The following is a 25,224-nucleotide window of genomic DNA, read 5'->3' on the forward strand; positions in this document are numbered from 1 at the left end:
ACACACACACACACACACACACATATATATATATATATATATATATATATATATATATATATATACACGCACACACTATCAGCAGCAACATTCTGTCTTCATGAAAGTATTTAATAAATACTAATAAAAAAGTGTCTCCATATTTACCAATATACAGGAATATATATATATATGTATATATATACATATATATATATACACACACACACACACACACACTATCAGCAGCAACATTCTGTCTTCATGAAATTACTACATAAATAATAATAATAATAGTTATAATAATAAACTGTCTCCATATTTATCAATATAGAGGAAAATTGGTAAATATATATATACATATATACACTATCAGCAACAACATTATGTCTTTATGAAATAACTAAAAGTATTATAAAAAAGGCTCTCCATATTAAGTAATATACAGGAATATTAGTAAATATATATACACATATAAATACACTATCAGCAGCAACATTATGTCTTTATGAAATTACTAAATTAATAATAATAATAATAATGATAATGATAATAATGATGATGAAAAAAAATCTCAATATTTACCAATATACAGGAATATTAGTCAATTTATATATCGACTATCAGCACCAAAATTCTGTTTGTATGAAATTACGAAATGAATAATGATAATAAAAATGCAAATAATAAAAATGATATCACTCAAATACTTTGGTTTCACTTAAAAAAATTGCTCTTGCGTTCTCATGTACATTATTTGTTAAATATTTCCTCCTTGTCCCCCCCCCCCACCCATCCTGCCAATCCAACCAACCGAACCGATCGCGGGGTTGCGTGGGTGTGGGTGGGGACGGGATTCCCACGGCCGTGTCCGGGGGTCAGAGGACACCCGAGGCGGGGGGAGACGCGCCGCTGTCCGCGGTGCTGAAGGAGAGGAACCCCGAACCCCTGCAGCCCGGAGGCCGTGGGCTCCGATCCACGGCACGGGAAACTAGTGATGGGGATTTCACACCCCTCCACCCACGCAAGACCCCCCACACACACACCACACCCACACACACACACACACCTACTCCAACTTTCCTTTATTTTTGCAGGGAGCGCAAACCAAACGTGTGAATGAATATGCATAAACAAGTGTGTATGTGTGTGTGTGCGTGTGTGTGTGTGTATGTGTGTGTGTGTGTGCGTGGGGAGGAGCGCAGGGGCAGGGCAGGGCAGAACCGTGATTTGGAGAGGGAGGAGGAGGAGGAGGAGGAGGAGGGAAGTGAAAAATGAAATCACTTTTCAAATCAAAAAAGCCCTGAGGGGAGAAACGAAGCTCCGGCCGCGGGAAGAAAGAAAAAAAAACAAAAAAGATGGAATAAAAAGTAAATCTTAATTTTTAGAAATTAAATGTATATATTTACATATTTAATTCCAGCAGAAGACTGGACGGGGATGAAGGAGAGGAAGAGGACAGAAGATCAGAAGTGATTCCAGGTTTGGGGGAAAAAGGAAATCTCGTCTGATCATGCGGAGGTGTGTGTGTGTGTGTGTGTGTGTGTGTGTGTGTGTGTGTTTTATGTAATATATATGCTTTTAATTAAGAATTTGAGCGAAGGGCTTTTACTTTGAAAGGCTGCAGAGCCGCGGCGCTGAGCGTGATGTTTGCACGGAACTTCTAAACCACATAAAATCCGCAAATAATTGAGATTAATATTTAATACATGAAAAAAATGCTAATCATAAAACAATAATAATAATACAGGAAGAAAAACACATTTAGATGAAAAACGATGTCTCTGCTCGCCATTTAAGCCGCAACGAAATATTCTTTTTTCAGAAAATCTTAACTTATAAAATCATTCTCATAATTATAACGAGTATTTTGTTTATTTTCTCCCATTTTTTTCTCCCTTTCCGACTCCAACACAACGAATAATAATAATAACACCGACATTACTACTAAATTTCTGCAGCGGCCGCTACTACCACTAATAATAATAATAATAATAATAATGATAATAAAATTGATGATGATGATAATAACAATGATGAAAAATATTAAATCAGCTGAAAATGGTGTTTGTTAGGTGGAGGTTGGAGGAGGTGGGTTGATGTTAAGAGGGTGGGGTGACAACTTTGCAACAAACCTGCCCACTGTGACAAAGCAGGGCGCAGACGCCGCTTCCACTCGACGCGGGAGGAAACATGAGGCAACGGTGCGTGTGTGCGGGAGTGTGCGTGTGTGCGCGCAACCGCCGTCGGCGAGCGTTCACCGGAGATTGCGGGTGAACACGGGCGATTTTTCACAGCTTTTTTTTTTTTTTTTAATTTTTTTTTTTTTTTACTTTATCCACACGAGGTTTTGGAAGGGAAGGGATCGATCGCGTCGATTAAAAAAAAAAAAAAACCCGCACCCGATCGGAAATCGCGCCCCCCCGCCCCACGACCACGGATGGTGAATTCGTCCCGCAAACAGGTGTCAGTGACGCATCCGTGCGCCCCCGTCAGGTTCCCCGCCATGGAAGACGACGCGGTGACGACGCTGCTGCTGGCTTGCGTGTCCCTGCTGCTGTCGCTGTGCGTAGCGCGCTGGTTGCGGGAGCGCCGGTTGCGGGAAGGAGCCCCGCCGGGCCCCTTCCCGTGGCCCCTCATCGGCAACGCGGCGCAGATCGGCAAGTCCCCGCACTTGTACTTCACACGCATGGCCAAGAAGTACGGAAACATCTTCCAGATCAAGCTGGGCAGCAGGACGGTGGTGGTCCTGAACGGGAACACCATCAAGCAGGCGCTGGTGCGTCAGGGGCCGGCGTTTGCGGGGAGACCGGACTTCACCTCCTTCCGGTACATCTCCAACGGGCAGAGCCTGGCGTTCGGCACCATCAGCGACTGGTGGAAGGTCCACCGGAGGGTCACGCACTCGGCCGTGCGGATGTTCTCCACCGCCAACCCGCAGACGCGGCGCACCTTCGAGCAACACATCGTCTGCGAGGTGAAGGAGCTGCTGAGGCTCTTCTTGGACAAGACGGAGCGGCACGGACACTTCCGGCCCATGAGCTACCTGGTGGTGTCCACCGCCAACATCATGAGCGCCGTCTGCTTCGGGAAACGCTACGCCTACGAGGACGAGGAGTTCCTGCAGGTGGTCGGACGCAACGACCAGTTCACGCAGACGGTCGGCGCCGGGAGCATCGTGGACGTCATGCCGTGGCTCCAGTACTTCCCCAACCCCATCAAGACCATGTTCGACAACTTCAAGAAGCTCAACCTGGAGTTTAACCTCTTCATCCGCGACAAGGTGCTGGAGCACCGGAAGACCATCGAGTCCAGCCGGGTCCGAGACATGACGGACGCCCTGATCGTGGCGCTGGACCAGCTCCGAGACACGACCGGGGCCTCGCCGGAGAAGGACTACGTCCCCCCGACCGTGGGGGACATTTTCGGGGCCAGCCAGGACACGCTGTCCACGGCGCTGCAGTGGATCATACTCGTACTCATCAGGTGAGCGACCCGTCACTCGTTTTTTTTTTTTGTTGTTTCTCTTTCCCCCCGCGTGATACACCTGTAAAAGGAGAGACACACACACACACACACTTGCTGAAAGAGAGCGGCGAGATCCGATGTCTCCCGATACCCGAATCCTAGAAACTTGTCCGGCGGGATGAGGCGAGGTTTTTCTCTCCTGAGAAAAAAAAACAACAAACCAACCCGCCTCTCGTCTGTGACCGAAGGTATCCCGAGATGCAGCGGCGTCTCCAGGAGGAGGTGGACAAGGTGGTGGGCCGCGGCCAGCTGCCCTCCATGGAGGACCAGCTCCGGCTGCCGTTCGTCATGGCGTTCATCTACGAGGTGATGCGCTTCACGTCCTTCGTGCCGCTGACCATCCCCCACGCCACCACCGCCGACACCTCCATCCTGGGCTACGGGATACCCAAGAACACGGTGGTGTTCGTCAACCAGTGGTCCATCAATCACGACCCGGAGATCTGGGCCGACCCCGAGACCTTCGACCCCCGGCGTTTCCTCAAGGACGACGGCCGTCTGGACAAGGACCTGTGCGGCAGCGTGCTCATCTTCTCCTTGGGAAAGCGGCGCTGCATCGGCGAGGAGCTCGCCAAGCTGCAGCTTTTCGTCTTCACCACCATCTTGGTCCACCAGTGCCGCATCCACGCCGACCCGGCGGCGCCGCCGAAGCTGGACTACATCTACGGTCTGACTCTCAAGCCCAGAACTTTCTCCATCGCCGTCACCCTGCGGGACGGCGGCGCGCTGCTGGGGTCCGAGCCCGACAAATAAAACCCGCCCTTTTAATTATCCTCAATGAAGTATCAACCGCCGACGTCTATAAGCTGGAATCTCAGGCGGACTCTGTGGTGGTCGCCACGGCAACAACGCTTTTCCCCGAGTTTAGAAATCGGCGCCGGGTCGACTTATTCTGAAGTATTACGCCGCCGGACGCGGAGGCAAAGGCGCCCGTCGCCTCACCTGGCACCTGAAAAGCGTTTTTTTTTTTTTTTTTTTTTTTTTTTTTGTCTTCGTATTTGCTGCCGCGCGAGATAAGAGATGCATGAAAAGCACAAAATGCTTTGAATCCAACTTTCTCACCGCGTCACGTGGACGATTTGACGCGTGAAGGCGACGACCCGGAGTCGGAGTCACGACGAGAGGTAGACGAGAGGCGGAGCGAAGAGTGTGTCGGATGGCGATTCGCACGACCAGGTGAATAAGCTCACACAGTGACTCAAATGAAATTAGCCTTTTCTTCTTCATAGAGTCAAGCGTAGTTTCCTCAGGAAAGCTGGGGACGAGGATCGGGGCCTTGTCGAGGGGCGGAAAATTCTGGAAGGACAAAGCTACGATCGGAGGTTTTTTCTTAATTTTTAAATTTTTTTTTCCATTATTTTTTAATTATTTTAATTTTTTCTTATTATTATTTTTTTAATTTTTTTTTTGCTGCATTGTCCCCATTTTAGAGTGACTTAGAACAATACATTATTATTCTATATTATTCATTATTATTCATATTATTATTACATTACATAGAGACAAACAACAGTTCACCCTCTCATTCACGTCATGTAAACATGTAGTTATTCATCCTCTCATTCCCACATTGTATAAGAAAAACAACCATTCATCCTCTCATTCAAACCTCATACAACCATTCACTCATTCCTAAATTATATAAAAAAAACATTAAAAAACATTAATCCTGTCATAGATGTTTAAACATTCACCCTCTCATTCATGACATTTAGAGATGTAGTTATTCACCCTGTCATTAACACGTCATATAGATAAAAAACATTCATCCTGTCATTCATAAATCAGTCACTTCACATTCATTCACTTTTTGATACATTAAAAAAACAAACATTCATTCTCTCATTTAAACCTCATATAGACACAAACATTCACACGTAATAGACGTTCAAATATTCACCCTCTCATTCACACATCAGATCGCAAAAAACAACAATTCATACGTTTTTTTTTTTTTTCTTTTTTTAAATTCTAGAATGCCAAACGAGGCCCCGATCCTCCTCCACAGTGTATATATGAAAAATAAAAAAATAAAAAATAAAAAAATGGCCGCCATCACGCCAAATGCTATTTTAAGTGAACCTGCTTTGGAAATCTACTGTTTTCAAAAAAGGTAAAAGATGCACTGAGCCGCTTGACGGGACGATTTCTCAGTGGTTCGTCGCGTTTGTGAACAACGCTGGGGTTTCGCGGGAAGCTACTGTCGCAAAGAGAAGAGATTCCTTCCAAGTGCCTGCGCCCAACATTCATTACAGACACTTAAATGTCGGCTGGCTTCCTATCAAGGTATATTTTTTCATGTCTCTGTAATAAGCTTTAAATTCACAGACGTGAGTAGGATCTTCAAAAAAAAAGAACGCCGACGTGCTTTCTCTCACTACTAATATCATAACAGAAAACCCGTCGGTGGAAAGGTCGAGTCGAATATTCTCAGGAAATAACAATAACGTAAGAAAAAAAAGATGATCTCTTTCCCCTCCCAGAGTATTTAAGGATAGCCGCTGACGCCAGTTTCTCACACGGTCGACCCTGATTCTGAATATTTCCGATGTATTATAACGCGGCGTCGTCGTGATCAGGCTTTTCCCGTGTTCGTCACGAAAGTGGCGCCAAGGATGACGTAATGACTGACTTGATAGATAAACGATGTAGAGTATGACATAATGCTAGTGAGGTATCCAGCGCGCGTTCCTGCTATTTACCACGAAAACCAACGGAAAGCGTGAATTAAATTTAAAAAATTAGATATCACACGTGTACCTCTTTCCATATCATTAAAAATTAAAGATATATATTTCTACAGGTAGAAATATGGAAATTGTGCTAAATGAAACTGTACAATTATATATATATATATATATTTTTTTTTTTTCTGCTGACATGATGAATTAACAATGCAAATGATGATAGCGATCATTGAAATAATAAAAAAAAACATTTGAATATTAATTCCTCTGGTGGTTTGGTTTCTTTTACACCTCGTTCCTGGAAATCGGGAATCAAATAGAAGACGAAGCGACGACTCCCATTCGGCGGCCATGTTTGTAGTTTTCCAGGATGACGTAATGACTGACTTGATAAACGATGTAGAGCATGACATAATGCTAGTGAGGTATCAAGCGCGCGTTCCTGCTATTTACCACAAAAACCACCGGAAAGCATTAAATAAATTAAGAAAATTAGGTATCACACGTGTACCTCTTTCCATATCGTTAAAAATTAAAGATATATATTTCTACAGGTAGAAATACGGAAATTGTGCTAAACTGTACAATTCTATTTTTCTTTTTTTTTTTTTCTGCTGACATGATGAATTAACAATGCAAATGATGATAGCGATCATTGAAATTTTTATTATTTCAATGATCGCTATCATCATTTGCATTGTTAATTCATCAAAAAAAAATTGAATATTAATTCCTCTGGTGTTTTGGTTTCTTTTACACCTCGTTCCTGGAAATCAGGAATCAAATAGAAGACGAAGCGACGACTCCCATTCGGCGGCCATGTTTGTAGTTTTCCAGGATGATGTAATGACTGACTTGATAGATAAACGATGTAGAGTATGACATAATGCTAGTGAGGTATCAAGCGCGCGTTCCTGCTATTTACAACAAAAACCAACGGAAAGCGTGAAATAAATTAAAAAAATTATATGTCACACGTGTACCTCTTTCCATATCGTTAAAAATTAAAGATATATATTTCTACAGGTAGAAATACGGAAATTGTGCTAAATGAAACTGTACAATTATATTTTTCTTTTTTTTTTTTCTGCTGACATGATGAATTAACAATGCAAATGATGATAGCGATCATTGAAATAATAAAAAAAAAAAAAATTGAATATTAATTCGTCTGGTGGTTTGGTTTCTTTTACACCCCGTTCCTGGAAATCGGGAATTAAATAGAAGACGAAGCGACGACTCCCATTTGGCGGCCATGTTTGTAGTTTTCTGCCATAACGGATTCCTGTTACATTTCAAGGTGAGACTATGAGTTGCTTAAAAAAAAAAAAAAAAAAAAAAAAAAACATGCTGGGATGCCTCCAGGTCAGGTGGGAACAAAGGGGAAGTGTTTGGGAGATCCTTTTTCCCCGCACAGCCTTTATCGCGGCGTGCCAGAACATCCTGTTCTCGATCAGCGAGAGGCCGGACAACTCTTGGAGTGCGTGACAAATTCAGATAAAACTACGCTGGATGATTACTGATATGGCTCTCCCGCGTCTCGCTGGCACAGACTGAAATATGAAGGCTGAGAAGCACCGCGTGGCCGGCGTCCAAATATTTCTGACGTTGGAAAGGAAAACCGAAATTTCGCCGCTGATGAAATAGGGAGTCGAGTTGCAAGTTGACAACAAAAGCGGCGGCTAATGCGCCAGATCTAGCGGGGCGATGACTTGAGGGGGAGGATATTTTTTTACATGACCGCCGGGCCGGATCGGGCAAATCCATAGGACGGGAGACGTCACTTCTCGGGTGATAAAGCAGCTGGCGCACACATGTCGTAAGACGAGATATTGCATGAAGTAACGCGAAAGCGTATCTCCAGTCGTCGCGGCTTTCGGCTGTCAAGACCGAATTAGCGAGATTAGCGTGGATCTCTTTGTTTGATCTCGGCACCGGCTGCGGATAAAAAAACTCCACGCTGTTACGTAACGTAAGGTCACGAACGGACGGAAGCCGGGTGAAGCTCAAAGTGCCACCGGAGAAGGTCAAGAAGAAATAAACAAATAGATAGGATGCAAGGGAGTTCATCTCAAATGAACCCAACGCGTGTTTTTGGACCGTCGGAGGAAACCGAAGGATGTTCACGTAGAAACATGGAGACCGCAGGTGTCCAAGTGTTTAAATACGCAAAGACAAAAGGTAAGAGGACGGCGCACGGAGGTGGGAAATCATCCTAATAATCAATATTCATTTGATTCGCCCGATACAATAATAGCAGAGGCTCCGGATGGCTTTGGTTCTTGCGCGATCTCGTCAGCGAGCGGCAACTCTGCCAGGAAAATCAGGCCGGAGTCCATCAAGAAAATGAACAGGAAATTCCCCCCAAAAAAAAAAAAAAAAAAAAAATCCTTTGTTGCGGTACCAATGACAAAAAAATAAAAGAAAAAAGTAAACTTTAGTGGAAGAGCGGAGGGACATTAATCACAACTGAGAGGAGGCTAATAGAGGAACGTAAGAGGAGATGACGCCCGGCTTCGTGAGCATCTCGCCGGGATTTTGGAGACGCCGCTTGGTCCGTCTCTCCGGGCCAACGAGGATTGAAATTTGTTATTAGACGCAGGCCCCGCTAGCAGAACACAGGGCGGCTAAAAACCTGCTAAAACCAGGGGGGGGGCGACGGGATCGGAAGGGGGGCGTTTACCTGAAACAAAACGGGGAAAGAGTTTGAATGGACGATAAAAATGAGCAAAAGATCGTGATTTTTGGCTGATTTCTTGATTCGAATCGACGCCGGATCGATGCTAGTCCGATTTCTGCGACACTCTTGCTTTCTATCGACTCCGATCGATCCGGACTGAGGGCCGACTCGACGGTTTCATCGTGTTTTTTTTTATTTTTGGTTCGAATCCAAAAGGTTTCACGTCCCTTGAGTCAATTTCGCTCGTCGGGCGAAGATGCGAAAAGAAAAAAAAACAAAAGAAATAAATGGAACGCTGCAACGCGAGCAGCGGGGGGGACGCCGGAGAGAGAAAAAAAAAAATTAAAAAAAATAGAAAAGCGAAGCGCGGCATAAACGAACACCTGCGCTCGTCTGGGGAGGCGGCGGCTGCGAGCGGTTCCAACATGGAAAGAAATGCCGAGACAAGACCCGACTGCCGGGAAGTGAGGTTGAATTTGATCCAGTGACAAAATTCTTAATCACTCTGGCAATAAACAAATGTTGTAAAACTCCACAGAGCCCCATCTTTATTGCCGGAGGGCATTACTTATAAACAGCGTTGACACTATTAAGCTCACAAACAGGCTAATGTTGTCATATAAACACTGGAAATGACAAACTGGCAACACAGGAGACACACGTTAGGGTTGCACGGATTTTAATTAGACTCCAGTTCCACGATGTAAAGTCAAGTGTGTGTGCCCGGAAAAAGTATTTGGAAAAATAATACATTCATTGTGCTGGTAAAAAAAAAAAAAAAAAAATCAGTTGTGAGAAATAAATTATTCATTATTGTAATCACCATTAAAACATTAAAACACACTGGCGTTGGATCCTTTGGATCCTTTTCCCTCCCGCAGAAGAACAAACCTTGCGCAAGCTCATTGGGAATGTAGTGGAAAAAGTCAATATGGTTGACGGGTACTTAAAATTTATATATTTTCACGGGTTTTTTTTCAGAGGGCATCCGGAGGACAGCATTCCTGCTGCACACAAGAGAGCGAAACCCACTCCCGACCCCTCGACCTCCTCCATCTTCATGGAGGCAATTTGTCACCTCCGTCTAAAAAGGGACCGCGAATAACAGCGACGACGACCACACACGGAACAAGATCAAGGCATTCTTGCCTTTCTGCTTCTCGCACCCCCTCGCCGACGGAGATATTTATCTATAATAAATCACCGAGGTGCAAACGGCCGAGCGTCGGCGTGAACGATTCGATCCCGACTGAGAAAAAGCTTCGGCGTGTCGTAATCCTCTGCTCCGGTGGACGGGATTCGACGTAATAAAAACAAAATAGGGTTTAAATGGATTTTCCCAAGCGACATGATGAATATAAATCCTCTCTGATTCGATAAAAACAACGGTTGCCAGGCACCTAACGTAATTTCCGGACGATAAGCCGCGACTTTTTTCACGTAAACAACGCTGCGGCTAATATATGGACATTTTTTGGGGGGGTGGGGGGGGGGGACGCTAACGAGCTTCACGCCGCTAAAACATTTAACCTCGTCACATCGGACCGGTGAAATGACAGAAATTCTGAGTCCGTTCAACTCCGACACCGAAGAAGACGACTTTGACGGTTTTAGCGCGCGGGAGGAAGCCCGAGATAGCGATCGGCTAGCCGGTGCGGCTAATATTGAGGTGCGCTCAATAGTCCGGAAATTACGGTACTACTTTTATCATGTTTTATTTCTTTATGCATTATTTCTCCCGCTCCTCGAACTCCTCCTTCATGATCTGAATCGCTTATCCTGCGGTCAGGCGGATACACGTCATGTGGAAACATACAAGTATTCGCCCTCGCTCGCGCAACATATAGATTTCTAACCGTCTCTTATTTATTTGTCATAAAGAGACATAAAAATACTCACATCATGTTGATGTTCACCCTCTCATTAAAACCTCCGATAAATAATCAGCCATTCATTCTTATGAACACGTCATTTAGATTTTCACCCATTCACTCTTTAATTACAAGTCAGAGACGCACAGCTATTCACCCTCTCATCGCGCATAAGATATTTTCCGACATTCACCCTCATTCTAAACTCATATAACCATTCACGTCGTATAAATATACAACTATTCACCCATTATTCCACACATCAGAACCTCCTGCATGTTTTTGCACTGCGGGAGGAAAACGGGGAACCCGAACAGAACCGAGGACCTTTCTAGCTGTGAGGCGGAAGCGCGATTTCTTTCACATTAAAAAAAAAAAAACACTCAAATGCAGGAACCGTAAAAAACCAGAGTCAAACGGTCCACATTGAGATGAACTGTTAAAAAAAAAAAAAAAAAAAGCAATTTGATCCGGTCGTCGCGTTCTACCTTGAAGAGAACGTCCGACAGGCGATGAAAATGCAAATGTTGTGCAAAGACACGACGGCGGGAGGAAGCGAGCGACGACGGAGAGGAAGAGAAACGGCCCGGTGACATTTTTAAGTGAAAGGAAGCCTCGCGGAGGCCAATTACGTCCCGCTCCTGCACTTCCATAAACTGCAGTCACACCGGAGAACAAGTTTACGATGAATGTCATACACTTCCTACCTGGAGTAGCGCCAAAGCCAACAAAGCGCCGAGCGCACACCTTTTCACAAGGCTGATCATAAAAGAGCCCAACGTTTTTTGTTTTTTTTTTTCCCCTCCTTCCGAGCACGATCCGAGGCGCTTTTAAGTTTGCCTATAAATATTTCCGACGGCCCTCAAAAAGCCTATCGCTGCCGCTCCTGGACTGTTAGCGCGCTTTGCAATTATTGAAATTGCAAAAAAACAAGTTTAGACAGTATCCTGGTGCTCCGGCTGCGTGCGTGGATCCTTCTTCACATCCGAGGGTGTGACGGACGGGAGATTAAAACCATTTATGATATTGCGGTTATGATTTTTTTTTTGGGGGGTTTACGTGACTCACGACACGAGTTTTGTATCTTAACCGCCGCGTTCCAGAGAATCCGGGAACGCAAACCTCGTCAAGACGTTGGAAAGAGGAGTTCGATGTGAACAACACGTTCCTTTTGCTTTACAGGGAATATTCCTGCTTGATTATCATGTACAATAAAGCAAAAAAAAAAAGGCAAACTGTTGGAAAACCATTTTTCATTCCTTCATTCGCCAATCCCAGCTGTCACTGGGCGAAAGATGGGGTTCACCGTCCAAACACACACTCCTTCGCTCATTCCCACGTCATATAGAGACAAACAACCTCCTTATTTACGTGTCATAAACACAAAAAAACCTATTAACGCACTCATTCACATGTGATAAGGACGTAAACAATCATTCACAAATCACATCTAGAGAAAAACAATCATTCACATGTCATATAGAGACGTACGGCCATTCGACGCTCTGTCATGTTGACAGAAATGTTACATATAAACAAAAAACAACCACTCGTACTTCCCACATTCAGCGATAATCGGTGTTCCTGTTAAGCTGCTAGCTTGCGCAACCGCGCATTGCTGCAGTGTTTGTTTACACTGGAGAACGCTGGAGCGGTGCGCGATTGCGCTAATGCGCGGATTAGCGGGAACGATGTCCCCGACTCTCTTTCTTTTTTTTTTTGAATCCGGAAATAAAACCGATTCTTCGTTGGACTATTTGAAAGGGTTCTTCCCCACAAATCGAAACACATGATCCCTCGAGATTGGACTCATTGTCGAATTTAAAAGATGACGAGACTGATTCTCGGTCGACGACGGCTGTTTTTGAGGAACGTCTTGCTTCCTTCTCCGGATGTTCTTCAGTGACTTGAGAACGTCCTTTACGTTCAGGTTTCGCGCCCACCGACGTCGTCGTCGGGCGTTTGTGCGACGCGTCCGTCGGATTCGATTTACGCACGATATTTAAATAAATCAAAAAAAAAAACAACATAACACACTTTGCTATTTCAGACCATCTGAGCTAATAATTTCACTGGCTTTGGTTTGACTGGTCGACTCTTTTCGCGAGCGGAAAAGGACGATTCCGACTTCCCCGACCCGGCGACCGCGCGATAGCGACGTACCGACTTCTCTCCACTCACAGAGGGAATTATCACCACGTCGTCTCCACGCCCATGCAGGCGTACAGAATGTCTCAAAAGAAGGGGAGGTCACATTCCAAGCGCCAGGGAGAGCAGCTCCAGCTCCTTCTGCGCCTCTTCTTCCTTTTTCCATAGCGACAATCAAGATAGTTGCGAAGGCTGTGTTTAGTCTGAGTTCCGACGATGCGGCTGATTATAATGTTGAGGGACGGCTCGTACCTCTTTGGAGGTGCCCTTCATGGAACGAGCAGCCTCGCACATCTCCCTGGCCCTGGCCTTCTGACCCACGTCCTTGTAGCACTGAAGGACGAGCAGACGGCACATTGGGAAAAAACAAAAACGACAAAAAACGTCACCGATCGCATGCCGGACGCGGATCGCCACTGACCTTGGCGAGGAATACGTAGTTGAGCTTGGAATACGCCGGCTGGATCTCCTCCACCTGCATCCAAACACAGGAGGAGAGAGGTTCTGTTCAGCTTCCCGCGGGAAACGGCTAAACGGGATACAAGAATAAAAGCAGGCATGTTGTTTTAAACTGGATCCGATGCGAACTGAAATGATCGCAGCCAATCGCCTCCTTCCGTCCAACCTCGCTTCTCTGCATCCTCTTCTCTCCGACATCAACTAACCTCACGTCGTCTTTCGCTCCATCCATAAATAAAGGACGCTGAATTAAAAAGGGGAAAGTCCAGAGACTGGATTCTGGACGCTGTCGACTCTTGGATTAGTGTTGAATCAGATATTATTCTTATTATGAAGCAGGAGGTGGACAAGACGCTGGTAACAGTTGATGCTTTTGGAGTGAAACATACAAATATCCTCTTTTAATTCTGACCAAAAAGGGTCGGATTTATTTGGTAAAAAAAAGTTGTTGTCGACTATTGAGTCAGACTTTTGAGAAAATAAGTCACAACCCACTAAATTAGAAAAAACAAAAGTCATACATATAAAGGCCGCACTTGTCTATAGGTTGCGAGCGTCCATTTCTAATATAAGATATTTACACAAAGATTTTTCTAATTAAATACATACCTTATTTTATTTATTCATTTATTTTTTTTCGTGCTCAAACTGTGCGGAAAAAGTAGCGGCTGCTAATTCGGAAAATATCGTAGTAATTTTCTGTTAGAAACTACAACGATTCCAAATACCGATAACCAGGTGACGGTCGGGGCTACGAGGTTGACTGACACCCCTGACCAGCTGCAGTGCAACATTACAGTATGAATGGAACAACATGAAACCAAATGTAAATGTAAAATAAATGAAATTACTCCTTCATGTTAAACAAATGTGAATGTATTACTCATTCAAATCCAAAATCTTCCATCTTTCTTGAAACAAGCTTCCATCTGCATCAACTTTTCTCTTCCTGGACATTTAGGGATCATTTGTATTTTTGTCGAAAAGTGCATTATGTGTATAAACTACAATGTCATGGCGGGATGCCGTCACTTTGCGGGTAACATGATGGGCATGAGTCGTGGGAAATGTAGTTTATGATCAATGCACGAGTTTGGCTTATTTATTTTCAAACAATAAGACCTTTTAAGACGTTGCGTTAGGGTTAGGGTTAGAAAAATTATATGTTATAAAATTATGTTATAAAATATATGTTACATACATATATTATGTAACATATATGTTACATAAAATATAAGTATATAAAATCTCTACCTCAGGGGGCCAAGGTAAACACTTGTTCCGGGTACGGATTCTTTTTTTTTTTTTTTCCCCCCAAAACCCTTGCAGCAGGAAGTTTTTTTTTGACAGGCTTTTTTTTTTTCTGTAGGCATCGGTGAGGTCACGAGCGACGTGTTGCAACAGAGAACACTTAAATGAAATTGATGGGTAAGATACATGAGACACGGGAGGCGGGGAGGGGTGGCGTGGGCAGGAACATCAGCCAGAAGCAACAACTTTGAACTATATAAACATTCGAAATGTGGGAACGCGCATTAAGCCGACGGTAAATACACGGGATCCGAACGAGGCACCTTCAGAAAGTTTATCAGGGCTTCCTCCACTGTGGCGCTCGGAGGCTCTCCGAACAACGTGGCGGCGACTTTTCTCTCAAGCCAGGATAACTGGGCCACCTGCAAAACAAAAAAAAAAAAAAAAAAAAAGACAGGGATGACGTTAAAGAAGTTAAAGACCACACACACACACACACACACGACACACACATGCGTGCACATATGCGATGTTCAGTTGCAACATCGACACGTGACACAATAACAGAAATGGCGCGGTGCTGCCGGCGGGGAGGAAACCCATCCCCGCTGAGAGGAAGAGCATTTACAAACTCTTTTTATGACCTCGGGTGCTTCGAGCTCCTGACGGATGCGCTCAGATATTTCAGAAATTTCTCCCGAGCACTCCGTCGGGACATTCTGGCCTTTAAAAAACAAAACCAAAAAAAAAAAAAGTTGAGGCATTTCCTTACGAGTCGGAAGTCCTTCACGGGACGGGTGATGTATATAAAGTTTTATGACTTTTGTACGATTGATGCCATTTAATTTTCTCCATTTCCTCGTGTGTAAAAAATAATCTGTAAAGACGAATGGATAAATTGTCCTTTTTCAGGTAAATCTACAATGTGGAATTAAATCAAAACGGGGAAGATTTTCTTAAATGCCTAAAAATCAATATTTTTATAGAATTCTATTAATTATGAGTTGTCTTTATGTTTCATATTGGGGTGATTGGTGTTTGCTTTCTGCAAAGAACTTTAAAGTGTGCATTCCAGACTTGCTCTACATGGAAAAACTCATTTCACAACTCGGGATTCGGCACTTTCTAAATAAAATAAGGCTTCTTGTTATTTCGTCGACAGATCGCCATTATGCCGGGAAAAGCGCGAACATCTAGCGGGCTTTGTGTGGCTCCTTGTGCCACGAAAACAGGTTGGCATCACATGAGCGATATTAGATTGTCACAAGGTGATCAGCTGTTAAATTAAAAAGAAAAAAAACAAAAAAAAACAGTTAGACGACGCATTCGGCTGCCGCCGACTGGAACCACAGCGACCCGCAGCTGCGTCACTCGTGAAACACTGGCAGTTTTTACTTCAGCACACCTTTCTAGGACATTAAGGTATATATAAAATAAAAAAAAATGGAAATCCAGCCCAGGTCAGTGATGCTACACCGTTTTTGAGTCTGAAAATTTGCAAAGATCAATTGAAATATGTCGGAAGATAGGGCATGTGTTACATTTTGCATCATTTTCTAAAATTGTTTTTAACCAAGAAAACAAATTCCAGATTGTGACTTTGCATTATTTTCCACGGGTTGGGGAACGCTTGGTTCACGCGGCGTCTAATTGCAGGTGTAGCGTTCCTTTGGCGTCATCGTGGGGGCTTTCAAACCGGACCGCTTGCTGAACACAAACAGTAGATCATTGTTGAACACACACACACACACACACACACACACACCAAAGGCGAGCCATTTAACTCAATCCCTCAAAACATCAGGTGTTGCTGTTCCAAATTTGCGCTCCCAGAAAGCAATCAGTCTGATATCTTTCTTCCTATCTGGCAGCTACTTTGGCAACCGACACACATATTTCCATAAATCCTATTGCTAAATCAAATTAGTTTATCTAAACAGCCATTGTACCGACTGGATGACAAGGCGGGTCGTTTGCAAAAAAAAAAAAAAAAAAAAAAAAAACTCCCCCGGCCCGGCACGGCATGAGGCGAAACAGAAACGAGATGAAAATATTTCCTCGCTCCGATCTGATTTACGGCTAACAATGGCTGGTGTTGACCTCATGCGGCGCTCGGTCAACATCCGAGATGGGAAAACAAACGTCGGGGGAACCGGAAACCGTGGGCGTGTTTGCAAAAAGGAGATGAGAGGTCGTGCACGTTTGGACGGCGGTGGCGGTGGAGGGGGTCACGTACGGCGTAGCACCAGCGGCCCAGTAGGTAGTAGGACATGGGGTCTTGGGGCTTCAGCTGGATGGCTTTGTCCAGATGATCCTGGGAGGGGAAGCGAGAAGACAAGAGAGCAGATTTTCGCTGTTGATTCACGACACGGCTGCTGTTTCCACCGCCTTCTGTTCTGACCTGATCTGTCCTGCTTCACCAACCCACAAGTATTTCACAAGCACCTCTCACACACGCGATCTCGACCACACACACCTGCCTGTCACGCACACTCCCTCCTTTCCTTTCCATTCGCTCTCGCTACGGGATTTTTTTTTTTTTTTTTTTTTTCTCTTCTTCTCATATCTTCCCTCTCTGGCACTCTATCTCTCTCTTTCACCTGTCAAAGAGTTTTGCAGGTACACTGTGTTTAGAGGAAGCCGCTGACAGGAGATAAAATGCTACGTGCTGTTGTTCCAAACACGGTCTTATGCAACTGAGAGGCCGTGGGAGGGGTTCACTCGCTTTACTGATACTTCCCACTACTCCTCAAACAGGAGAAGACATTTCCAAAATATATTAGCACAAAAATGCAGGCCACACTTTCAACCCGAGTTCCTACCGATTGGGCTCAAGCACATAAACGACGATCCATTGCATAGGATATACTAGGATTCCTAGATGGGTGCGAAAAAACAAAAATGCAACTACGCATCAGCTGAGTCGACAATATCCTGATGCAGTGACGGATTTGCCGGAATTATCCGTGAGGTTTAAGCCGGCAGGGGTTGCGGAGGGATGCGCCGGCGACCACTTGCCTTGAAGATGTAGCCGTTCTTTATCTTGTTTTGCACCGTGTCGTACTCTGCCATAATTCCACACATGATGGCGTACCTGAAAGACATCCATCCAAGATGTAAGAGGAGGGCGATTCAGGGACGTTTCTGGTTTCTTTATCGTTCGTCGACAGCGGAGGAGGAAGTGGAGCCGGGTCTGTAGATCATCAGCTAACCCAAACTCAAATACAGAGGGCCAAAATTCAAAACTGGGACAAAGTCGCGGGCCAACATTAACAATGAACCTTTTCATATGGACCCGAACAAGTTTTGCTTCAAAGCTAAATATGGAACAAGCATAGCTTAATGCTATACAATATATAACTTAATATTGCACACATGCAAATCCTGTTTTCTGGCTAAGTAGCAGGGTGCCAGTATTAGCATAAGGTCGCTATGACTACTGTAAACTGAGGAGAGGGCATTTATGGGTCCTGTGGTGATTTTCGTGCCAAAACACCAGCAGAAAATTCTGGGATTTGTAGAATTAGCGATCCATGCACTGCAGATCATACCGGCGGGCCAGCTGGTATGGCTTTGCGGGCCAAATATAATTACTGTGCGGGCCAAATTTGGCCCGCGGGCCAGAGTTTGACATCATGCTACCAAAAATCAAGTCCCACATCCTCCACGTGTCTTATATGTTATTTTGAGGATTTATCGCTCTTTAATGTTGGATGGCAATGCCACCAACAGCTAGTTTTACATGATCAAGCCACACCGCCTCTCCTCTGGGTCACCATCGGACCTCCTTGGCGGGGACCTTCTTCCCTCGCTACCAATTATGGCCGATTCAGACCGACGGGCAGGTGAAGAGTAGGGAGGGGGGGGAGGGACAAAGAGCGATTTCAGCTTCGGGATCTGGAAGTCAGCAGGACGCTGGGGGTTTGCAGAGGAGCGAAGAAGGCTGATCAAAGTGTTTTGCACCGCGAGGCTGCTTTAATCCTGCTGGTGCTCGGTCAAACACCTCGCAGAGACATAAACACCTTTTCATACGAAGGATCAGCGAGTAGAAAGGTCATCTGACAGTGTCGTCTGACATGGTGGTGCTAATGGTAGATTAAATCTGTGTGTGTGTGTGTGTGTGTGAGAGAGAGTTGTGTTAGTGGATTCTTTTTTGTTTTTTTTGCAGGGTATGATTCAGCGGCGGGCTACTGCTCGGTGAGACTATGGTTACGCTGGATAATGCTGGCCTTACATCTAAAGATTTCCACGATCTCAGACTGGAAAAACTGGAAGTCGGAAGGAAATTTTAGGGAGTTTTACGGGAGTTGCAGCATAAGGTGGTAATCTGAGCTGTTCTGGATCTGTCTTTTCCTAGTCTCAAGCTTACGACAATAGGGTTTGATATTATTGCAAGTCTTAACAGTGACATGACGCAATATACAACCAATAGATGAGTGCTAACAAAACCGGCAAAAGGAAATCTGGTAGACCAGAGTGGCATTGGACGTCCTGATTAATATGTACATCTAGAAAGATGTAAAAAAAAAGTACGACATCAACTCTCCAAAGTATCACGACCAAGTGGAGAAGGGAAGCGATGGACTGAAATAGCAGAGGCTCTGCAAATACCCAGTGAAAACATTTCATGGTGGGAAAAAAAAATAGCCATAGTCTTGTAAATAGTGACCTTTGTTAAATCTAAGTCTGAGACTAGAATGCAACTATAAACTGTAAAAACTTGTCTTTAGATGTGAGCAGGTGTGAAATATTCCAAATCTTTTCTCAGCTTTTTTTAAAAGGAATTACAAAATTGAGACGATGTTGTTTCGGCTGATTTTTTTTTTTTATATCACTTGATTAAAAAAAAAAAAAAAAAAAAAAGACAATCAGTAAGCAATCAAAATATACAAGACACTACTGGCTTCGTGACAAAACAAAACATCTCCCGCTTGCAAATGGGATGTTGGGAAAATAGTGGTGACAATGTCAGGATGAGCCACATATAATGGACTAAATATACAAACTGAGACATTTGAATAACTGTAAGTAAATGTTGGATTCCTTGTAAAGTGAGACGCTTCAATTTCGGTAGTCACACCTGTCATCTGCAAGGAAAATATTGTTCTGAAGGTCAACCAAATGATCCAAGATCATCTACTGTGATTGGCTTGATATTTGCACGCTTTTGACGCTACTGCAGTTCTACAGCAAAAAGATCCCTGGTTCGATTCTGTAAAGGGGGGCTTTTCCGTGTGGGGTTTGCATGTTGGTTTTATGCAAATATGCACCAGCGTGAATTATGTTCTGTTACGTCCCCGTTTGGAAGAAGAAAACATTTCGCGCCCCTTCACCACCACTCTCCAACGCAACTATACATAGTATCATTTGTCTATAAAATTAATCTATGTACACTTCTGCACATTATTGTATCCTTATTAAGATAAAACAAAAGAAAAAATAAAGAAATTTAGATCAAATTGCAACAAAGAATAACTATTAGCATAACAGCGCTGGCTGGTTTATTGAAGTAGATTGGTTGTTGCCAATATTCAGCACGTAACAGGGTTGTCATGTCTTTAGGTGACGCCTTATGATATTTGGCTTCATGCTGTCCGCTGCTAACGTTTTTAGCCGCGGTAAACACACCGCTCTTTCCTCGTCTCCCAAGCGTTACAAAGCTTCGCCATATTTCCTCATCTAAACTTTCGGGTGACTTTCGTTCGTCTCATTATCTCCGTCTCTCGCCGCCTTTCTTACCATCCCTGTTAAATATTTTTCCATGGTGTCTCTTGAGGGTTTCTTCAATGCGCTTCATATTTCCTGCTCTGCGCTGCAGCTAATACTGGTTGTCCATGATGTAAATGAGAGAATGAATGTTTTTTTGTCTCTATATAATCTGTGAAAAAGAGTATAAATGGCTGTAAATCTATAATATGAATGAGAGAGTTCATGGTTGTTTGTCTCTATATGACATGCAAAATGTTGCAAATTTGACACTGGAGAAACCTTAAACATTAATAGGTCAAAAAAAAAAAAAAAAGTTGTTTCTGTTGTTTAACTGTCATTTCATTCCAATAAATCAGTAAGCAATAAATAAGTTAGCTGAGGAGTTATGTCATAAGATCCCGTCGGTGTGTGAGCCCAGGTGGAGGTTGCGGGAAAGGATTGCTCAATGTTGACGATGTCATCTACTCGCCGCAGATTGATAGGAGACATAACTATTCAGCGGGTAATAACTCAATCTGTCTCGCGGAGTAAGACAGCTTCTGGACGCCAGTGGCGGAGCGGTTCATCCCCGGCTCGTCCGACTACCTGGACTTTCCCCCGGTAGATTTACACCGCGGGGGGCGTTCGTAACCATCCAAAAAACATCCAGTAATTGTGTCTGAGCGCTACTCGTGAATTCGTCACGTCTGGCTGCGCCGACGAGGAGGACGCGGGAAGTTTTGGTCTCGTCGCGCTAGAGAGAACCTTTCAACGGCCGGTGAAAATAGGGAGAGAAATGAGGTGAAGGAGCTTAAAAGAAGTTCTGTGAAAGTGTTAAAAAAAAAAAAAAAAAGGTGTTTCTACCCTCAGGGGCCTTTCAACAGTTTGTTCTTTCTTCTCTGTGTTGGGGAAAAAACTCTCCCTCCGACTGTCTGGGGCAAGAAAAGGGGATATATCAGGAGCAGGAAAGGTGGGCAGGCTGAAAACTTGACAGGGTGGGAGGAAAGACGTAACGCTAACTTACGCAAGGTCGGTTCTTGTTTTTACCGTGGCTCTAGCGGGCAACAACAACAACGAAAAAAAAAAAAAAAAAAAGCCCTGAGTGTCTGCTGCTAGAAGGAAACAGCAGATTGATTTCAGCCTTCAATCCAAACATTGAGTCCATTCAAAGAGGGAGGGAGTTTCCATGGCGACCGGGGTGAGGGACAAAGCGACACTATCGTCGTGGTGACAACAAGAGGGGGCTCCCGTGTTTTAAAATTATAGCTGTGTTTGCAGAGGTGGAGGCGAAACACCTCCCCACCTCGCCCCGCTGGTTCCCCTTAATCCACAGGTAATTGTACCACTGGCGGCTACTGGATTTTCATGGGCTGCATTCACACGGTGGGGATTAAGGGGAAAAACACAGCTATCAGAAAAAAAAAAAAAACAAGAACGCGACCATCCCGTTTAAAACCCACGGACGAATGCGTCGAGCAAAGGGACGCGTCGCCCGTGACTCCACTTCCTGGTAATCTAAGACTGCACGGTTATTCCAAACCGTCGTCATCTCTTCTTAATCTCCCGTAATTCCACTCCCTGTAACTTTAGGGAAACGGAGCAGTCAAACATCCAGCCTGGAATGACAGACTGCAGAAGTTTGCGGTGAATGAGTCAACGCTGCAGAGGCCTGGATGATGATAAACACCTTTGGTGCTGTTGGTGGTGCCAAGCCGCTGTCGAGTCAGAAATATGGAGGGGGGGGATGAAAAAAAAAAAAAAAATGTTCACGGCGGTGGATTATATTTTGTATTCCTCGTGAAGATAAAAAAAAAAAAACACGTTTATTTAATAATGCGATGATGATGATTTAGTCCCAGGGAGCACTGAAGCCAAAAGAATAACGCTTTCTATTCAGTGCTTTTGAGGGACGAAGCGTGTTGGAAACACGTCCTCTGAAATGAGGGATGTTATTTTATTAGTTGCTGGTTTCGGATTCTCATATAACATGATCAAAAAACATTAGCTGTATCTTAAATGTCTTAATCTCATCTCTAAGTGTGCAAAAGTTGAGGCGCTTTGAATATTCCTTGAAAGACGAAGGCGGCGATTCGAAAAACAAATTCAGCAATAAGCGCACTGTTCCTCAGTTAAATTAGTTCCACGATATTTTTGAGACGTTTATCGCGTCGATCTAAATTGTACTTTTTTTGTATTTTGGTTCGGGTACCCTCATAAACAACGCTCCCAAGAATAGGCCTTATCCAGATTTCCTGGAAAAGGACTTCAGGCGTTTTGTGCACGGCGGCGAGGGGGAAAGTGTGCGTAATCTCTCGTGAAGTGATGAGTTTTACGCAGAGGTTGCATTCACTCATCACCCCGGGGTCTTCAAACGGCCGACCAGAAAAGGAAGCTGGAGGTAGTTTTAACTCTGAGGCTCGTAAACATCTCCCAACTTGTGGGATGCAAATCTATCGTTTGAAGTATAAAAGGCAGCTCGGTGGGATTTTGATTTCCTTAATTTTGGACCAGGGTTGCTAGGAATGAGATGTCAAGGGGGCCGGACGAGTATAATAATAGCGAAATTACCTAACAGGTGAATGATAAAAATCTTTCGATGTGATGAACTGTTCTTTTAAACCAAACATGATAAACAATCTGAGATTCATGAAGAAAAAATGCATTTGTTGTATTTTTTGCCTTTCCGAGTCTCACAGTGGCACTGAAACTTGCTGCGTCCACACCGAGCACACAGGTTTCTTATTAACCTCCAGAAACAAATAAGGAGTGGTCGATTGTTCTTAGAAACCCCGACACTCCATGTCCACTTTTCCTTTTTTGACAACATTATCTTGCTGACGAAGGTGTCGGAGCCGATGGAAAAGCGGATACATTTCTAACAATAAGTGAAAATGGTATTTAAAGACCCGGAAGCTGCATCGCTGCCATCTGCTGTAAGTTCTGAGTCGCATCGTGTTGCGTCATGTTGCTAACGCTGACTAAAACAACGTGCAGACAATGTAGGAAACTGCATTTTTGATTTAAAAAAAGTAGTTTTATGTATTTTTTCAAATTGTAAATTTATTCCACGGGCCGGATCGGACCCCCTTGTGGGCCGTTGTCGTCCCGCGGCCCTTACATTTGACACCCCTGAGCTAATGTATCGCCAAGGCTTATTATTTAACCAACACCAATAGCATACAAATCTGCCCAAAACAAAGTTACTTTTGAGAAATTTTGTAGGTATTCCAATTTTATATATGTACAAATTCCATCAATGTCAGACGTTACAACTCGGGCACGGTTGTTTATCTCTATAGGCGATTCTGTGATCGACTGAGTGACCGATCCCGGGTGAACCGTGCCTCTCGCGCAGAAACATACCCAAGAAACACAGAAGAAGGCAGGCTAAGCGGTATAGATGATGAACGGATGACTTAAGAGGAAGCGTTAAGTCTCAAGGCCTATCAGAACAGGACAGCGAAGGCATCCGATGGATCCGTGGGGACGCTTAAAGTGAGTTGGCCGCTTCATATGTACATGATGAGCTGGGTCTGTCAGAATTTGTTCAAGTTAAATAAAATCTTACCGAGCTGTGTTTTCGAAAACTGTGTGTGTGTGTGTGTGTGTTGTCAGGGATACCACTGGGAGCAGAGGGCTTATTGCCTTGAATGCCAGAGTAAGCTACTGGTGCTCAACAGTTCCCCGCGGCAAACGATTGGTCAGGGAATTGAGGCCACCGCGATTCAGATTCAGATTCTACACTCAAAAAGGCCCCTAAGTGAAGGAAAACAATCAGGTTTGTTGAAGCTGTACTTGTCAACACTCCGGCTAAGCAGCGTCTTAGAATGCTCGCATTAGTTATTTATTCAGGGCATCGGTTTTTGGGAATGTGCGAGCGTGCGGCGGTGTGCGGACCGCTCGCACCACGAAGATATTTATCCTTGATACTTGTGTCACTTGAAAATACGGGCCGTGCAAAACTGGTTTAACAAAAGCAGGTCATCGCAAACTGCCAAATAGCGCCTCTGAACAAACGTCGCGTCCCGCGACCAGGTTGGCGGCGTTCCACCTGCATCTGCATCAGATTGGACTCGCAGACGATGGGAAAAGTGAAGAAAAAAATAAAAACAAAAAAAAAAATGGCAAGCGTCCATTTTGACCCCCGTCCAGAAATGAGGGTGGATGACGAAGGTTGCGCTATTTATTCACTCGGGTTATGTAAATTACTTTTCCAGTAGTTCCAGCAGGAGAGCAGAAACTGACTGACGACGCGTCTCTGCCAAGAAGCGAGAATCTGGGCGTCGCAGAGGAAAAGAAGTGACAAGTTTTTCTCACGGCATTGGAACGCTAAGGAAACAGTCGCTTCCTTGCAACAGCGCCTGACGCTGTCCCAGGTCCCGGCCCGCCTCCCCCGTCTCCAAATGCGGCTTTACGTACTCCGTCCTGTCCATTCAACTCACCGGTCGGTTTAAGGATCTTACAAATTCCATTAGTGGATATAGGATTAAACATTAAGCTTTTTTAAAGCTGTTACTCTTAATTAACTAAACAAACACATGCCTTCTATTTCACTTGACGTCTCAAGTACTGCGGTATGTGCATGAGCTAACGCTAATTATTTCCTAACGAACTGAGCGAACGCTGGCAGGTGGAGGGGTCTGTTTTTCCTGGAGGAAAAAAAAAAAAAAAAAAACCTTCACGAGGCTATAAAGCAGAGAGGAAAAAAAAAAAAAAAAGGAATCACATGATTTCAAGCGAGCGAGGCAGAAAATTAATTAAAATAATAAACAACATCGGAAGGGGGAAACAAAAGTGCGACGGGCAATCGAGATAATCTAGCTGTGTTTTTCTTCCAGCGGTTGGAAAGCTTATCATGCAGTTGCATCTGGTGCAATCTGTACCTCTAGTCCACCCGTGGATTCCATGTGTGATCAACAGTCAAGTTTTGACA

The 25,224-nt window shown here is 44.3% G+C and overlaps 2 protein-coding genes across 7 annotated transcripts in view; one reads left to right on the plus strand and one right to left on the minus strand.

Moving 5' to 3' along the window:
- Nucleotides 1–1,280: 1,280 nt before the first annotated feature.
- cyp1b1 (cytochrome P450, family 1, subfamily B, polypeptide 1) lies at nt 1,281–6,456 on the plus strand. 2 transcript variants are annotated; one of them, XM_086164267.1, is made up of 3 exons: nt 1,281–1,500; nt 2,476–3,465; nt 3,696–6,456. In XM_086164267.1, exons 1-3 carry the CDS (start codon nt 1,493–1,495, stop codon nt 4,258–4,260), a joined length of 1,563 nt encoding a protein of 520 aa, XP_086020393.1. In that variant the 5' UTR covers nt 1,281–1,492; the 3' UTR covers nt 4,261–6,456. The 2 variants fall into 2 exon arrangements, with proteins under 2 accessions (XP_086020393.1, XP_086020384.1); XM_086164258.1 differs by lacking the exon at nt 1,281–1,500 and having other exon boundaries at nt 2,252–3,465.
- rmdn2 (regulator of microtubule dynamics 2) overlaps nt 2,278–25,224 on the minus strand; it is a 42,376-nt gene continuing 19,429 nt past the window's right edge. For 4 of the 5 annotated variants that reach the window (XM_086164295.1, XM_086164277.1, XM_086164303.1 and 1 more), the window contains exons 6-11: nt 17,622–17,697; nt 16,840–16,917; nt 14,927–15,025; nt 13,315–13,368; nt 13,146–13,226; nt 2,278–13,049 (exon numbers count right to left, since the gene is read on the minus strand). In XM_086164295.1, the coding sequence (XP_086020421.1) occupies nt 12,996–13,049; nt 13,146–13,226; nt 13,315–13,368; nt 14,927–15,025; nt 16,840–16,917; nt 17,622–17,697 (442 nt within the window). In that variant the 3' untranslated portion in view covers nt 2,278–12,995. Of the gene's footprint in view, nt 13,050–13,145; nt 13,227–13,314; nt 13,423–14,926; nt 15,026–16,839; nt 16,918–17,621; nt 17,698–25,224 lie in introns of those variants that run through there. The other variant, XM_086164312.1, reaches the window with a different exon arrangement.

Source organism: Fistularia commersonii, chromosome 2 (genome assembly GCF_037954325.1).
Source record: "Fistularia commersonii isolate RoL2024-O1a breed Wild chromosome 2, RoL_Fcom_v1.0, whole genome shotgun sequence".
In the NCBI taxonomy this organism is placed as follows: domain Eukaryota; kingdom Metazoa; phylum Chordata; class Actinopteri; order Syngnathiformes; family Fistulariidae; genus Fistularia; species Fistularia commersonii.